This window comes from Mus pahari, chromosome 17 (genome assembly GCF_900095145.1).
Source record: "Mus pahari chromosome 17, PAHARI_EIJ_v1.1, whole genome shotgun sequence".
NCBI classification, from domain to species: Eukaryota; Metazoa; Chordata; class Mammalia; order Rodentia; family Muridae; genus Mus; species Mus pahari.
The window spans coordinates 54499574-54515068 of NC_034606.1; the positions used below are offsets into that span (position 1 = coordinate 54499574).

At 52.7% G+C, this 15495-nt stretch overlaps 1 protein-coding gene across 3 annotated transcripts in view; it reads left to right on the plus strand.

Moving 5' to 3' along the window:
- The window catches only part of Shank3 (SH3 and multiple ankyrin repeat domains 3), a 59700-nt gene that overhangs the window by 37390 nt on the left and 6815 nt on the right, over positions 1-15495 (plus strand). For 2 of the 3 annotated variants that reach the window (XM_021217050.2, XM_029531118.1), the window contains exons 18-21: positions 596-619; positions 5330-5460; positions 5969-6053; positions 9770-12026. In XM_021217050.2, coding sequence (XP_021072709.1) covers positions 596-619; positions 5330-5460; positions 5969-6053; positions 9770-12026 — 2497 coding nt within the window. The remainder of the gene's footprint in view (positions 1-595; positions 620-5329; positions 5461-5968; positions 6054-9769; positions 12027-15495) is intronic. The other variant, XM_029531116.1, reaches the window with a different exon arrangement.

A 15495-nucleotide genomic window follows, 5' to 3' on the forward strand; every position in this document is an offset into this window, starting at 1 on the left:
GCCACTGCCTTGGTCCGGAGAAGCTTTCTTTACGAAATACAGACCCTGCTTGCCGTTACACACCTGCTTTGGGATATGGAGGTGTGTATCAGTAGGGCGGCCCGTGTCCAGCACGTTCAAAGGCCCTGGGTTCTATCTGCAGTACCTAGAAAAAAGAAACCCAACCAAAAATATCCCAGGTCAGAGTGTTCAAAGGTGACTACCTTGGTGAATAGTGGACTTGAAACTTTGTTTTTGTAGTTATATCTTTGTTCTGAACAGATGTCTGGCTGCTCCAAGTACAGTTTAATTGTGCACATCTCCGTGTGTGCATGTGTGCACATGTATGTGTGTGTGTGTGCATGCTTGTGAGTATTCGTGTATACACGGCGTGCCTTCCTGCTTTTGCTTGTTCTTCTCTAGAGGTTTAGCTCATCCGTAGGCTTTTCTGCTGGTCTCAGGAGGAGGTACAGATGGGGACAGGCCTGCGGGACCTGGTTGTTGGGGAGGTGGGGAAGTGGAGAACAGGGTCCAGAAATCATTGTGCAGCGTGGCCCAGGGGCCATGCCATGAAGTCTTCCACTTAACCCCCTTTGCTCTGTTTCTCAATTCTAAGCTTCCATTCGGAGAAGAAAAGGGGGTAAGTCTGCTGCTGTGATTCTAGGCCTGGCTTGCCTGTCCCTACCGAGGGGTGCTGGTGTGTGATGAATCCAAGTCAGAGTGGTCTGGAGCCTGGCATACTTAATCTCATTCCAGCTTGGGGATCTGGTAGAAACATGGTAAAGGAGTTCCCAGGGGTATCCCTGAGAGTTATAGGGAGCACAACCATAGTCCTTGTGGATCTAGGTGAGCTAGGGGTGTAACCTCCGAAGATAGTGTGGTGGGGAGAAGGAGAGAGAACGTACAGCGAGGGCCCCTACAAGTGTCGAGGCCCGGAGTTGGGGAGGGGATGGCCTCTGGGGGTCAGGCCGTGGGGTTTGGAGGAGTGAGGTGCTCGGGCTGTGTTGGGATGGGAGCCGCAGGGTGTTCAGCTCTGCTCTGTGCTATATCTTTTTATCTTCTCCTTCCCCTAAGCCAGTTTCATGCTGGTGAGTTGTAGCCCAGAGCAGAACTGCTTCAGATAGGAGTTTGAATCTGGTGGCTCTGGAAAAGGAGCTGGACTCCCCCCACTCAGAACCCCCACCCCCAACCCCTGGGCTGTTGAGTTCACTATCTACTCTTCAGGTTCCACCCATGTCCTTTGAGGCCCTTTGTAATATGATGTGTGTGTCCAGCATGGCTGCAGGGAACACAGTGTCTGTGTGGGGTCAGAAACACCAGGGCCGGGACTGGGTACGAGGTCCGGTATCTGGGGAAGTCTTACTTGGCTTCTGATGTCGCTTCTGCCTCTTGAGTGGATGTGAGTCAGGCTCAGAGATGCCCAAAGCCTAGGCTGTGTGGATTCGTGCATCCAGCATCCCCTCTCCTTCTTACTTCTGATGTCCTGGACTCTGCCTGGGCAGAGGGACTATCTCTGGCTCACATGTGACCAGTAGGCTCCCCTCCAGTCTCTTCTTGTTAAGATCTGTATCCTAGCTCTGTAACAGTAGGGCTCCCGGGATGCTAGGCTGTGGTCTCACACTTCTTCCAGAAGTGGGAGAGATGGCTGACTTGTCACTTCCACGGACCCTTCTTTTCATCCCTGCTTGGGTTCCCAACACGCTCTGCCCTGTACCCAATGATGTGGGCATGGAAGGCTGGTGAGAATGCTTACACTCAGTTCCTAAAGGATTCTATTTGATTTTTAAATATCTAAAATCATGTAGGATTATTTTTTTTTCTAACTTTGTAGTGGATTTATGTTGGAGAAAAAAAAAGTTCAACCTTTCATATGTAATTTCAGTTTTTCAGTTCTTAAATTCTTCCTCTTGGAAATAATTCTGGCTTGGCCTCAGCACTATTGCACCAGAACCCTAAACGGTTGCTTTGTTAGACGTTGTGTGTACACTGCTCGGATCTCTTGGATCTGTTAGGTTTCTTAGAGATGCGCAGTCTCTAAGTCCACGGCTCAGGTGACCGTGCCTTGGTAGGAAATGTCACTGTGGTATGGACCTACTCTTTCTCCTTCTGTCTTTACTTCTGCGGTTTCTGGACTGGATGGCAGTAAGGGTCTGTGATCTGGGGTGATGCTCTGTTGGCGACATTTCGTGCTCGGGAAACAGGAGGGCAACGATAAGGTGTTGAGGTGGTGACAGCGGTAGCCATGGAAAACTTGGCATAGACTGCATAGCACCAAGGACTTGGCCGGTGCGGTGGTTTCACCCCTTCAAAAGGAAGTTATTCATTTCATTACGGAGACAAATGAGAAGATCTTTCGCACCTGTCTCTGCACTGTTACCTGGTGGTACTGGGAGCCATGCTTGGACCCTACCAATTTCTCTACAGTGGAAACTTGTTTTGCTGGCTAAGTACTGTATTGTTTAGTCCTCCAGTGGGGGCAGAGCATTCTCTTTCTGAGGAACCCATGAATCATTGGTGAAGATAAGGTAAATGTCCTGGCTGCGTCCTCAGTCTCTGCAGTGGCCAATGTGGTCTGCAGTGGCCAGTGTGGGCTGCAGTGGCCAGTGTGGGCTGCAGTGGCTAGCATGGCTGTGGGCTTCTTTGTGCTAATTTCCCCTCGACCTATATGGCATAGACACTGCTCATGACTGTTTTATTAGGTGAAGGCGCTGGTTCTCAGGGCTATACCTCTAAACAGAGTCGGTGTACAAGGTGGGAGTCTCAATATGCTGTATATGAAGATAGCCTCAGGTGTAAATTAAACGTCTACACAACAACTGTTACATTATGGACAGTAGGTGCTGGTGAGCAGCTGTGGTTTGGGCTTGAAAAGAATAGGAGATGTCCTGGCTGACCATAGAAGTTCTTCAGCAGTGGTACTTGGAGAGTGGAAGTGTGTCTAGGACAAATGTCCCCCAATGGTAGACACAACCTTCAAGAATTGGATATAGGCTGGGGATGGGTGGAACCCGAGGCTGCTGAGTGAGGTTAGTATAGCGGTCAGGTAGAGGGAAGCACTGCCCAACTTACAGTGCACGCTGGTGCCCTGACCCCGAGTGGACCCTGAGCAAGAGTTATAGAACCATATCTCAGAAAGCCTTCAGACACTTTAAAGGCCTCTGAAACCCTTTTCCCCTGCTGAAAACGGGTTTCCCTTGTAGTTCAGTCTGATCTCAAACTTGTCCTCTTGCCTCAGCCTCTCAAAGAATGGGATTCCAGGATTCCTTTTTCCTTCTGCCATGAGAAAACACAGCGAAATCAAATGCTCGAGGAAAGAAGAGCTTACTTGTATTTGGCTCCCAGTTTGAAGGCTTTTTTCCATCGGGAAGAAGAGCATGTTTTGCTTGTTCATTTTTTGAGCAGTTGGGAAGGAATGAGAGCTAAGGAAATGGCACTGCTGGAGTTTAGGGTGGGCCTTCCCATGTCAGTCACCACCGTCAAGATAATCCCTCACAGGTGTGTCTGGAGGCTGGTCTCCTAGGTGACTGAATTCTATGTCAAGTTGACAACTGTAACTATCATACAAGGTGTGCTGCCACACTGAACTCTGTACATTTTTTTGATAAGCCAAAGTAGCCCTTTTTTTCTTCCTCTCTTTTGAGGAGAGTGTGTGGTGTACATATGTGCACACATGAGTGCACCTGTACAGGCACGTGTGTAGGTCAGAGGTCTGCCTGCTGCGTGTCTTCCTCAGTCATTCTCCATCTTACCCTTTGAGAGAGGCTCTTTCACTGCATCCAGGGCTTGCCGTGTGGACTAGACTGTCTGGTCAGGGACTCCCTAGGACCTGTCTGTTACAGACATATACTACCACGCTCAGCTTTTTATGTGGGTGTTGGGAGTCTGAACTCCGGTGTTCATGATTGTGCAGTAGGTACTTTACTCACGGAGCCATCGTCGCAGCCCCCAGAGTCCCATTTTAAAACCAGTAACTTTAATAAAAAAAAACAAACCTGACTCCATAAAGGTTCTCATTTTATAGCGGATGTGACAAGAATATGCCCGAGGCCGCCTGGCTCCTCTCAGCCAAGCCCTTCCTAGGCGTCGGCCTTAAATAGATCTGAAGTCTGAGGAGTTTGAGTGGGCTTTTGGAGAGGAGAGTCCTTTCCACACTTTCCATACCTCCCATTCCATCGGAGCTGCCTTTCTGCATGGGTAAGAGGGAAGGCAGGAGCTGTAGCCACTTAGATCTGTGTACCGAGGCCATCTTAGATCTCCAGCCTGAGTTTCCTTCCTAGGAAATAGCTCCCCTCTGCCAGCCCAGTCCCTGGTTATTATCTGATTTACCCACTCAGCATCTCTTGCTTGAGTGTTAGTGTCTGTCCCTGGGGCAGCGGTCCCACTAGAAAGAGCTTACCATGGCGAAATGGTAGAGGATAGACCATGTGCTGAGAGAAGGCACTGGGTGAGATGAGAGCGAGGGGAGGATCTAAGTGGTCTGCCCCCAGTCTGATCTCCCTGTGGTTACCTCTGTGGTCACTGCAGGTGACTTGCAGTGTGTCTGGAGGCTGGTCTCCAAGGTGATTGAATTCTTTTTTTTTTTTTTTTTATTAAAATATTGACTTACTTTATTTTTTAATTTTTTAAAAAAACATATATTCATTTATTTTATGTATATGAGTGAGTAACCTGTAGCTGTATAGGTGGTTGTGATCCACCATGTGGTTGCTGGGAATTGAACTCAGGACCTTCCGAAGAGCAGTCAGTGCTCTTAACCGCTGAACCATCTCTCCAGCCTGGTGATTGAATTCTATGTCAAGTTGATAACAGTAACCAACAGACATGGCGTGATGCCACACTGAACTCTGTTCATCTTTTTTTTTTTTTTCTTTTTGATAAGCAAAAGTACCACTTTCTCTCTCTCTCTCTCTCTCTCTCTCTCTCTCTCTCTCTCTTTGGTTTTTAGAGGCAGGGTTTCTCTGTGTAGCCCTGGCTGTCCTGGAACTCACTCTGTAGACCAGGCTGGCCCCAAACTCAGAAATCCGCCTGTCTCCCAAGTGCTAGGATTAAAGGCGTGTGCCACCACTGCCCGGCTTTCTCTCTCTTTTGAGGGGAGTGTGTGGCATGTGTAAGTATGTGGCTTGCAGTGACCACAGAGATACCCAGGGTCTTCTTAAGGGCAGAGTTTGGCTGGTGAAGAAACTGGAACCTGAGGTCCGTGGAGCACACATGCGATGTCAGATCAAGGCCTCAGGCAGTGAGAGGCCTAGGGGTGGTGGGTAGGGTTCATTGGCTCCTGTTAGTGCCACGATGCCGGCGTAGGTGGGTGCGGCAGCCCTGCGGCTGAGGTGGCATCTCTTTGGTTGTGCAGAGAAATTGGATGAGATCCTGGCCGTTGCCGCGGAGCCGACACTGAGGCCGGACATTGCAGATGCTGATTCGAGGGCGGCCACCGTCAAGCAGCGGCCCACCAGCCGGAGGATTACCCCTGCCGAGATCAGCGTAAGCCAGCCTTGGGCCGGGGCTCTGGGATGGTCAGGTCCGGGCCTGGGGATCAGAGGGTCATGCACCTCTCTTCTGAGGTGAGAGTTCTTTATCTGGATCCCTTCTCCAGAGGAGGTGGAACTCTCATGGCCTCTCTGGGAGACATTTGGGACCATGTTAGCCCGTAGGGTGGCCATAGTTCAGCTCGCTTCTATGGTTGCAGCGTTTAGTGCTTCTGACCTTAGTCAGAATCTGTGTTACTCTGACTGACACAGAGGAGGGTTCACAGCTTTGCTGAGCCTATGGAACAGCATGTCCCTATTCAGATGGCGTTGTATCCCACCTGGCACCCCTGGATTCTTTTGCACTACCCATAACACTGCAGACCCCAACTGGACACGGGCACCAGTGCCTTTGGGGTATCTGGTGTATGGGGTGTCTGGTCTAGCCTAGAATGGGTGGGGCTGGATGGAAAACTGAGTGCTCCAGTGCCCTGGAACTTCCATGTTCCTCCCTGACCCCACAGTCATTGTTTGAGCGCCAGGGCCTCCCAGGCCCAGAGAAGCTGCCGGGCTCTCTGCGGAAGGGGATTCCACGGACCAAATCTGTAGGTACGGCTGGGCCGAGGGACTGCTTGGGGTTAGGGATGGCTGGGTAGGGGTGGGTGGATTCAGAGTTGGAGGACCCCATCTCTCTCTGCAGAAGTTCAAGGATGCCACTTTGTTTATGGATCTGAGTTTGCTCTTCCACCCAGAGATGTGCCGTGGGAAGACACCTTTGGGGTTCTTTTCCCGTCTGCCGCTTCCCATCCCCGGCCTCCCTTTTAGTTCTTCTCTTCCTGTCTGTCATTTCTGCCTTGCACAGGTGACAGCTGTTACCAGCACAGCCTTCTCCTGGCCTGCCGGCCAGAGCGCAGGTCCGGTTTCCCAACCTAAAATTACTCTTCTCCTTGAGCCTACTACATCTCTCCAGGTAGCATCCTCTCCTGGTCCCTTCATGGTCGAACCCAAAAGGTCACCCATAATTGCTCTCTCTCGTCTCCATATGCTCATGAATTTGAAGCAGCTGGGTCTCTCCGCAGCCAGATTGAAGCTGCTCCCACTAGGGTCAGCAGTAGCCTCGGGGCATCCCCCCCTGGCTGGCACCATCCGCTTTCCTTCCACCGACCTCAGTTGGCGTTCGTTGCTTTGTTCCCTCTTCTGTGAAATTCCTAGGATTGTGGGAGTCAGTTTCTTGCTCTCCCCTCCTTTTGCACTGCATTTGTTCAGCATATCCAAATGGTAGGTCAACTCAAGGCTGTGTCCTCGGGCTCTCTTCCTTCTGTCCATCCTTCTGTGGAGCTTCCTCAGTCCCTGCCCACCATCACACTCCACACCTGGCCGCGTCTTCTCCTAATCCCAGTCCAGGGTTCTTAACAAGCCCTGCTGTCTGCATGTTTCTCAGGTATCTAGTCTCCTTGACCCACACATCCGTCCACCTGTCCTTATACCCCCTGCCGCACTCACCGTCTGTGCCACATCAGCGTAAACTCCTGTTCAGCCCAATTACAGGCTAGACATGAGCTGCTTATATGCACACTGGCTCATTTAATACCTACGGTAACCATGTGGGGTAACTTAAGGGGAGTTAAAAATGGCTTGCCCCCAAATCACATAGCTGCCCTGCCTGTAGCTCATTAAGAATGGATACATGCTTAAGCCAAACAGCTATCCGAGTGTGCCTGTTACCCATCCCAGGACTCCTGCTTTCTGCAAGCTGGCCCTAGGCTGGTTCTGGGTCTCAGTTGGAAGGTGACATGTCTATAGTTAGGTCAGTCCAGCAGTTATGTGGGTGTTGAGGTACACATAGAAATGGAGAGTGGGGAGATCCAGACACACAGGAACATCAGCATTTATACTTAGAATAACGGGGCGAGCAGACGTTTCCTGGGGATTCTGGGGCAAATCTGTGACAGAGGCCAGTGTGTTAAAAGCACAGGTGTCTAGATGGCAGAGTCCTTCATGGGCTGGCATTGATGCTTCTGTAAGTGGCCGGGTGGAGAAGGGCAGCTGGTGAAGACTGCAGTTCCCGTGGAGCCAAGAGAGGCTACTTTGCTCTTCCAAGCATCCTGAGTGTCCTCCATGACTTCTTTATTTCTTGCCTTACAAGTCTTACAGCGGGCTTGTCTTGTACCTTGTCCACAGCTTTGTCTTCCCTGTGTCCTCTTGCCACGGATCTGTTCTCTAGCCCATTTCTCTGGCAAAGGAAGCTTTCTGCAGTCTATTTAATAACTTGATATCCCTCCAGCCGGTTTTCGGTGGGCTCCTGTTGTCTCGGGTCCCCAGAGCAACAGCCCTGTCCTGCTTCATCTGGGCTATCTGCTTCTGCCTTTCTGTGGCAGGAGTCTTTCCACGTTCCTTGTTTGCCTATCTGCCCTCTCTTGTCCTGGATGGTCTTTCCCAGAGCTGACTACTTGTAGATCCAGACCTATGGATTTGTATAAGCCTCAAGCAAGCCTACCAGTTCCCCCCACCAGAATACAGCTCATCAGTGGGCTAGCAGGTGCTCAACTCTAGTTCCCCACAGCTGGAAGACTGCCTTGTGTCAGCAAAAGCATTGGCCGAGTTGTCAGGCTCCGTGGACTCCCACCCCAGGTTCTGGCTGCATGTCCCTGGGCATGTAATAACAACTGTTGGGATCCCAGGACTATAGTCTGCAAATATGGATATAGCCAGTAAGGACAGCGCAAGCTTAAACCTTGTTGTAGTAGTTGTAACAGCCCCTCTTTCTAGGCTGTGTCTGCACCTGGGAAACAACCCTGTTGCAGACTGGCAGGTAGAGAGGACCTTTCTTTAGTCTGGTGTCAGCACAGACCGCTATTCTGTGCGAGGCAGGTGACTTTTTTTTTATCCTCAGGCACAACCTACCATGCCATTGGTATTAAATTCCACCCCCTCTCTCACTGTCACGCTTCATTCCTGTCTTCTGTAACCTTGAGGTCTCTCTCTGCGAGCTCTTCCTACATAGCTTCACCTAGCACAGAGACCCGGGAATGTTCAGTACATGCTCCTGGGCTGTGTAGGAATGACATCAGGAGGGGGCCCAAGGGCAGCTAGGCAGACCTTAGAACACTGGTGATGACCTCAGCCGTCTTTCCTGGTGTTGCTACCTGTGGCCTTGAGCTGTCAACTGTAAATAGCCCCTGTGACAGGGGGCACGTAAGGTCCTGTGATAAAACTGACTCCTAAAGGCGACTTGCATGAAGCTGGGATTTAAGCTCAAGTTTGCAACACACCTAGTCTTGCTAGTCCTGAGGCAACAGAGCCGGAGACATAACGAGTCACCACCGCGCCTGCCTTCTACTTGTTAGGTCGGGCCACTTGCAGTGTTAGGACTCTGCACTGGTGTCTGCATCCTGTCTGAAAAGACACAGGGAGGATCTGTAGGGAACTAGTGACATCTCTAGGCAAGAGGATGGGGTTCCTTTTCAGGGAAGTGTAGCTTAAAAGAGAACAGGCTTATACTCTGGCCTGGGGTAACATTAGAGTAGGGGTGAACCTGGAACATGCCAGTTTAGTTATCCATCCATTCTTCCTTCCGTCTTCCGGCCCAGGTTCTCTAGCTTTTAGCCTCTGGCCAGGGTACCAACTTACTTGTTTCTTACAGGCCCATCCTCTCCAAGGAACCAGTGAGGTTTCTTTCCCCGCCTCCTACCCTGGCTGGCTGTCGGTGTCAGTTCTTGCAGATGCACGGGTCTACTCTCCTGCATCCCCTCATTGATGTTTTATTTTTGGTGTGTGTGTGTGTGTGTGTGTGTGCGCGCGCGCGCGCGCGTGCGCGCGCACATGTGGGCGTGTCCTCCTTTCTGACCACCTCTCTTCTCATCTCTGGTTACCATCAGGGTTTCCGATGACTCTGGCTTGTTCCACACTGTGAATGTTTCTGAGTAACCCCTAGGTCCTCTCCAACAGTTTTAGGGGCTGCCTGTACCCTTCTGGTGTCTTCTCATGGCCTGCTCCATGCCCACAGGGGTTGGGGAGAGATATCTTGGCTTCAGTTCAGGCAGTCAGAGTTTGGGTCCTGTTCCAGATCCTCTGTAGGAGCGGGCCTCTACACTGTGAGTGGGGTCCCTCCCAAGCCCTCCATCAGAGCTCTCCCTACTTGCAACAGGACTTGGCATGGAGTGTGGGTGTCCTGCTCAGAGCTCTTGCTGTCTCCCTTCGCCTTTCCTTGGTGGGGCTGTGGCCATTCTGGGGTGGAGGCTAGGACTAGCCAGTGGCGCTGGGTCCAGAGAAGCCATTCAATGGCCAGCATCCTTGCCAGACTTACCTGGCCCCTCCGTCCCCAGGGGAGGATGAGAAGCTGGCATCCCTACTGGAAGGGCGCTTCCCACGCAGCACGTCAATGCAGGACACAGTGCGTGAAGGTCGAGGCATACCACCCCCGCCGCAGACCGCCCCGCCACCCCCACCCGCGCCCTACTACTACGACTCCGGGCCACCCCCTACCTTCTCTCCGCCGCCACCACCGGGCCGGGCCTATGACACTGTGCGCTCCAGCTTCAAACCAGGCCTGGAGGCTCGTCTGGGTGCGGGGGCCGCCGGCCTGTATGATCCGGGCACGCCTCTGGGCCCGCTACCCTACCCTGAGCGTCAGAAGCGTGCACGCTCCATGATCATATTGCAGGACTCTGCGCCAGAAGTGGGTGATGTCCCCCGGCCTGCGCCTGCCGCCACACCGCCTGAGCGCTCCAAGCGCCGACCTCGGCCGTCAGGCCCTGATAGTCCCTATGCCAACCTGGGCGCCTTCAGTGCCAGCCTCTTCGCTCCGTCGAAACCACAGCGCCGCAAGAGCCCGCTGGTGAAGCAGCTTCAGGTGGAGGACGCTCAGGAGCGCGCGGCCCTGGCCGTGGGTAGCCCAGGACCAGTGGGTGGAAGCTTTGCACGAGAACCCTCTCCGACGCACCGCGGGCCCCGGCCGGGCGGCCTTGACTACAGCTCTGGAGAAGGCCTGGGCCTTACCTATGGCGGCCCTAGCCCTGGCCCAGTCAAGGAGCGGCGCCTGGAGGAGCGACGCCGTTCCACTGTGTTCCTCTCTGTGGGTGCCATCGAGGGCAGCCCTCCCAGCGCGGATCTGCCATCCCTACAACCCTCCCGCTCCATTGATGAGCGCCTCCTGGGGACAGGCGCCACCACTGGCCGAGATTTGCTGCTCCCCTCCCCTGTCTCTGCTCTGAAGCCATTGGTCGGTGGTCCCAGCCTTGGGCCCTCAGGCTCCACCTTCATCCACCCTCTCACTGGCAAACCCTTGGATCCTAGCTCACCCTTAGCTCTTGCTCTGGCTGCCCGAGAGCGGGCTCTGGCCTCGCAAACACCTTCCCGGTCCCCCACACCTGTGCACAGCCCCGATGCTGACCGCCCTGGACCCCTCTTCGTGGATGTGCAAACCCGAGACTCTGAGAGAGGACCGTTGGCTTCCCCAGCCTTCTCTCCTCGGAGTCCAGCCTGGATTCCAGTGCCTGCTCGGAGAGAGACAGAGAAACCCCCTCGGGAAGAGCGGAAGTCACCAGAGGACAAGAAATCCATGATCCTCAGCGTCTTGGACACGTCCTTGCAACGGCCAGCTGGCCTCATTGTTGTGCATGCCACCAGCAATGGGCAGGAACCCAACAGGCTGGGGGCTGAAGAGGAGCGCCCCGGTACTCCGGAGCTGGCCCCAGCCCCCATGCAGGCAGCAGCTGTGGCAGAGCCCATGCCAAGCCCCCGGGCCCAGCCCCCTGGCAGCATCCCAGCAGATCCCGGACCAGGCCAAGGCAGCTCAGAGGAGGAGCCAGAGCTGGTATTCGCTGTGAACCTGCCACCTGCTCAGCTGTCCTCCAGCGATGAGGAGACCAGAGAGGAGCTGGCCCGAATTGGGCTGGTGCCACCCCCTGAAGAGTTTGCCAATGGGATCCTGCTGGCCACCCCGCCCCCAGGGCCGGGCCCCTTGCCCACCACGGTACCCAGCCCGGCCTCAGGGAAGCCCAGCAGCGAGATGCCCCCTGCCCCTGAGTCTGCAGCTGACTCTGGAGTAGAGGAGGCTGACACTCGAAGCTCCAGTGACCCCCACCTGGAGACCACAAGCACCATTTCCACAGTGTCCAGCATGTCCACCCTGAGCTCGGAGAGTGGGGAACTCACAGACACCCACACCTCCTTTGCCGACGGACACACTTTTCTACTCGAGAAGCCACCAGTGCCTCCCAAGCCCAAGCTCAAGTCCCCGCTGGGGAAGGGGCCGGTGACCTTCAGGGACCCGCTGCTGAAGCAATCCTCGGACAGTGAGCTCATGGCCCAGCAGCACCACGCTGCCTCTACTGGGTTGGCTTCTGCTGCTGGGCCCGCCCGCCCTCGCTACCTCTTCCAGAGAAGGTCCAAGCTGTGGGGGGACCCCGTGGAGAGTCGGGGGCTCCCTGGGCCTGAAGATGACAAACCAACTGTGATCAGTGAGCTCAGCTCCCGTCTGCAGCAGCTGAATAAAGACACGCGCTCCTTGGGGGAGGAACCAGTTGGTGGCCTGGGCAGCCTGCTGGACCCTGCTAAGAAGTCGCCCATTGCAGCAGCTCGGTGAGCAGGGTGATGTGGGGAGGGGCCTGTCCCCCTGTCTTCTGTCCCTTTCTTTCATTACAGGCTTCCCGCTGTCCTTCCTCATTCTGTCCCATCTCTCATCTGTCCATGGCATGGGTTCTCCTTGTCCACCTTTTTATCTTTGGTTTTGCTTTGCAGTCTGAGACAGACAGTTCTTTAGTACAGCTGCTCTGTAGACCCCTTCTGGTGCAGGCAGTGGTGGGCCCCGGCTACCTGTGAGACCCAGGGATGTGGTGAGACCTCCCAGGACCTGCTGGAGGCGGTGCTGCGGGCTTGCAACTTTGTATTCCAGCTTCTAATTCCAGCTGCCTTTGCCTTAGCTGAAAATCTTCTCACCTTAAATCTGGAGCCGCTGTGCTGTTCCCTCTCAGCAGCTGTTTTGACCCTGAGTCTACCTACTGCCTGTGGCTCCATTTTGGTTCTCTTTCTGATAGTATGGCTGCCCCATATGACTGGTGTCCCCTCTCCTGGAGCAGCCCCCTCCCTTGATTCTTATTCAGGCCAGAGTACATTGGTTCCTTTCCTTTAGGGACTTGATACAAATTTCTTACCTTCTGCCCTAGAAACATTTTTTTTTTTTCCCCGTGTTGTGGCACCTCCTAGGGCCCTTCAACACAGAATCCTGGATTTGAGTTATAAAGCTCCATCAGGAAGAGTTGGAAATCACACCGTCTCTCTCACCTACTTTTTCTTTCTTGTCTTGTTTGCCCCATCCCCACGCACCCCCCCCTCCCGTGGTGATGAACAAGGGGGAGGTAATGAAGGAGGTCTGGGTGCTACTAAGGTTGTTAGACTTTGTACACAGAAGGTGCCAGAGCTTTGGGTTGATCCCTCCAGCCCTTTCTTGGCAACCTTCCCCAGGACTCCCATGTGGACTTCGTGGGTGCTTGAGAGAGCTGACCAGTTTGTGGCCAGCCTCTTGTCTGTGTTCCTCTAGATGCTTCTGCTTCTGCTCCAGGGTTCTCTTAGTCTGGGTTTTGGTGGGGTACCTACCACTCCTGATTCCAGACTCCTTGGTTCCTAGACACTCTTCACCATCAGTTGTGGAAGACAGCATTCACCGAGTAGTGAGCAGCACACAGCTTAAGGAAGGACTTCAGGTCTTACTCAGAGGGCCTGCTTGTTTTACAGTCTTCCAGTTTAGGGTCCAGTGGCTGAATGGGAGCTTGGGAAGCTCACATTGCTCTCTGAGAGGTTCAGGGACGGGGACATTCCTGTCCTTCTTGTGACTTCCTTTTTTGGCCTCTTCCATCTCAAGTCTGAATGCCCCTTTTTTCCGTACTGCAGTGATAAAGGCACACTTAGAATGGGCAGAGCGGCTGTGGACCAGTCAGGACACGTGGCTGGGTCCCAGGTTTGTCTACAGAACTGGGTTTTCAACCTTGCTTGGACCATTTTCTTCCTTGTCTTTTCTCCCACCATCAGCCCCTCTGTTTCTTTCTGCCTCTTTTCTTGATGAAAGTTAGAAATCACTTAAAGCACATAGCACATTGCCTACCCACAGTAATCATTCGTTCAGCCAGTGAACAGAGGCGGCTTGATGCAAGTGCTGTGTCCTAAGGCAAGGTTCATGGAAGCACAGATGGGCAAAGATCTCTTGGGCATCTAGTAGCACCTTTTGCAGTGTAGACATTTGCTGTGTAGCACAGTTATGCATTTCTTAGGTATATGAGTGATACATTTTATCATGTTCATCAGTCATTTTTAACTTCACGGAAGCACCTTGCTCTTCCATTTGCATCTGTAGTCCATTCTGTTCCCACTCACTTTTCTTCCCCATTTTGGACGTTTTTATTTTTTATTTTTTGGTTTTGGTTTTGGAGACAGGGTCTTGCTATGCAGTCTGAGCTGGCTTTGATCCTCCTACCTGACCCCACGGTGTGAGCTGTCACATCCTCGTACCTGGATGAAACAATGACCATCTGGAGTGTGTCCTGCCGCCTACCACAGTGCTTTCGTTTCTGGCTGCAGGCCTGGGGCACTAGTGGCTCTGTGTACAGCTAGCTTATTTCAGACCTGGTCTTTTGTCTGGTCTTTGTGGACACCCTTACTTTGATGTCTGTGGGGGCTGTGCCTCAGCTCTGGCTTTGTAGCCAGTGGGGGCTGGAATCTAGCATTCGGGTCTTACTTTGGGATAAAGATCACTAATGAGCCTTTCCCTTAGAGAAGTGTCCAAAGCGTGTGAAGTTCTGATGTCTAGGTGTGACCGTGTCCTCCTCAGAACCTGTCCTGGCAGAGGACACACCCTTGAGCCACATCTTTGGTCTGTGTGTGGTTCCTGAGCCTTACCTACCAGGTTCCTCTCTCTCCTCTTGATGGAGTCCACCAAGGACATGACCCTCTTCGTTCACCATCTCTGAAGATGCCTCAGGCCAGGCCAGGGATACATTCTAGCCACAGGTGCTCAGCAGCCTGAGCTTTTTGTAGACAAGTTAAACTTGCTTGTGTTTCACTGGAAAAGCTCAGTAACTTGTAGACCAACTGGTTTGCATTGGGCTCATGATTGGGTTTGGGGTTGAAGCTGGAAGGTATGTTGTTATTGGTGCTACTGCTGAGGTTGTGATCTCAGCTGTCCCTCACTTCAGTGTGCAGGTCACCTCCTGCTGAACAGACCAGATTCTCTGTCTACTGAGAGCCCTGCCTGGGCTGCGTCTTACTTGTTCATCATTAAAAGCCCAACCTCGGGTTCCACACCTGGTTGTGGAGCTCCGCCAGTCTGTCAGTCGTGAGACCTGTGCCTGTCTCCCATTCCACTTGTCTTCTGGGTCTCATGTTGGGACTTGAATCTTGCATGTGGTTTGAAGCCTACAACAGGGCTGTTTTGCTTTGGTTTTCAGGGTCTTCCTGGGGAGAGGCGCTGGGGGGGGGGTGTCGAACTCAAGGCCCTGAGCATACTAAGCAAATGGCCAACCACTGTGTTACGTCTGCTTTGTTCTACTGAGATGTGAGACCTTTTCTTACATTTGTTGTATGTGTGTGCATGTGTGTGTGCATTATACACACTCTATGGTGTGCATGTGGGAGTCAGAGAACAACTTGTGGGAGTCAGTACTTTGCATTTTGTGGGTCCCGGGGATTGAACTGAGGCCGCCAAGCTTGACTGCAAGTGCCTTCACCCACTGAGCCATCTCACCAACCCGCAGGGTTTTCCATAGGCTGGCATTGAACTCACTGTGTAGCTCAACCTGGCTTTCAGCTTAAAATAAACCCTCCTGCTTTTGCCTCCCAAGTGCTGATTTCACAGGTGTATGCAGGCATGCCAGCTGACTCAGTTTTTTTTTTTTATAGTGTTTCTCTCTCTCTCTCTTTTTTTTTAAATTTTTTGATTTTCTTTTTCTTTTCTTTTTATTTTATTTTATTTATTTATTATATGTAAGTACACTGTAGCTGTCTTCAGACACTCCAGAAGAGGGTGTCAGATCTTGTTACGGATGGTTATGAGCCACCA